The sequence below is a fragment of the Echinops telfairi genome, unplaced genomic scaffold, assembly GCF_000313985.2.
Source record: "Echinops telfairi isolate 266 unplaced genomic scaffold, ASM31398v2 ScPeMD7_23;HRSCAF=83, whole genome shotgun sequence".
Classification (NCBI taxonomy): domain Eukaryota; kingdom Metazoa; phylum Chordata; class Mammalia; order Afrosoricida; family Tenrecidae; genus Echinops; species Echinops telfairi.
The window spans coordinates 5,569,263-5,570,606 of NW_022103920.1; the positions used below are offsets into that span (position 1 = coordinate 5,569,263).

A 1,344-nucleotide genomic window follows, 5' to 3' on the forward strand; every position below is an offset into this window, starting at 1 on the left:
CTATGAAGAGAAGGGTCCCATGGATCCAGGCTTCAAACCCCCAGATTCACCCCGTAGCAGCCTCACAAATGCCTGCCTCATCTTGGGGTTCCCCAGGATGAGGATAAATGAGTGGCCCATGGCATACAGCATTGTGATGGCCTCTCCAACCATCACTGCCAGCTTGGCCTTTGGAAAGAAATAACTAGATGAAGCGATTGAAAAGGAGAGGAAGTTGAGCAGGAAGAGGAAGAAGAAGGAGAGGATGATGCTGGTGGCCCTCTTGTGGGCTTCGGTGCTAAAGTCCCCGGAGCCAGCCCCAGTGTACTGCATCTGACGGGTGTGTCTCCCCAAGGAGAGGAGGAGCAGGCAGTAGGAGGCCAGGGTCATCACCAAGGGAGGGAGGTACCACAGAGTCCCAAGGACATGGATCAGCTTGTAGTTGTGTATATTGTCTCTCAGGTCACCTGTCATATTCACTGTGATACTGGAGTAGTTCTTAAATTCACGGATCAGAGACAGAGTACTTCCCAAGGACAAGAGTAGGGCGCCCAGCAGCACCCACATGACCACCCTGGAGACCCTCCACTTGAGCCAGAGGAAAGTGGGATGGGAGAAACTGGAGATCTTCAGGCAGTACAGGACACCCAGGCAGGTGGTGAGCCAGATGCTCAGATGATTTGTAAATGTCCAGAAGAGATCGATCAGCTTCATGACAATCCCTCTCTCGTGTTCGTTGGGAGAGAATAATATCAAAACCCCATCAAACAGGAGAACCCACAGCAGAACCATCCGGGAGAGGGCCAGGGTGGTGACAATCGAGTCATACAACGAGATTCTCTTGCTCTTGAGCCATCCACGGCCATTGAACAGCCCAATGAAACCATTCGCCAGCAGCCCCAGAAGGAATTGAGCAATGGACTGAGCCAGAAACACCCACTCAGCAAGTCCCAGCATGTCTTCTGGAAGTCTAGCTCTGGTCGTTTCCGTGGATGTACCACCTCCTTGCTGACATGGAACACCGCTCTGAGTCGCTGGCTTCCCTGTGCCCGTTTCCTTAGTCTGCCCGGTTCAGTCCATCATAGAGCACAGGTGAGTGGGTCCTCTCTGGCCCTTTCCAGGTGAATCTGCCCTCTTCACAGATGGCACAGATTATCATGTTTCATCTATGCTCAAATTCAGCAGCTCTTTGCTGAATGCAAATAGAGCCGTGTCCTGTGTCACGGGACAAGAGAGAAATGAATCACAAACAAGGTGGAGACTTGGGCTTAGTTTCAAAGGAAGTGGGACTCTGAACCACCCAGACAGACAGAGAGGTGCTGCCAGAAGGAGGTACGGTCACTAAAAAGATCTAGAAGTCTTGTC

The 1,344-nt window shown here is 51.9% G+C and overlaps 1 protein-coding gene across 1 annotated transcript; it reads right to left on the minus strand.

Annotated features, from left to right (window-relative positions):
- On the minus strand, positions 1–936 carry LOC101655178 (taste receptor type 2 member 3-like). The gene has a single exon (XM_004714024.1). The coding sequence runs from the start codon at positions 934–936 to the stop codon at positions 1–3; it is 936 nt and encodes a 311-aa protein (XP_004714081.1).
- Positions 937–1,344: the final 408 nt, after the last annotated feature.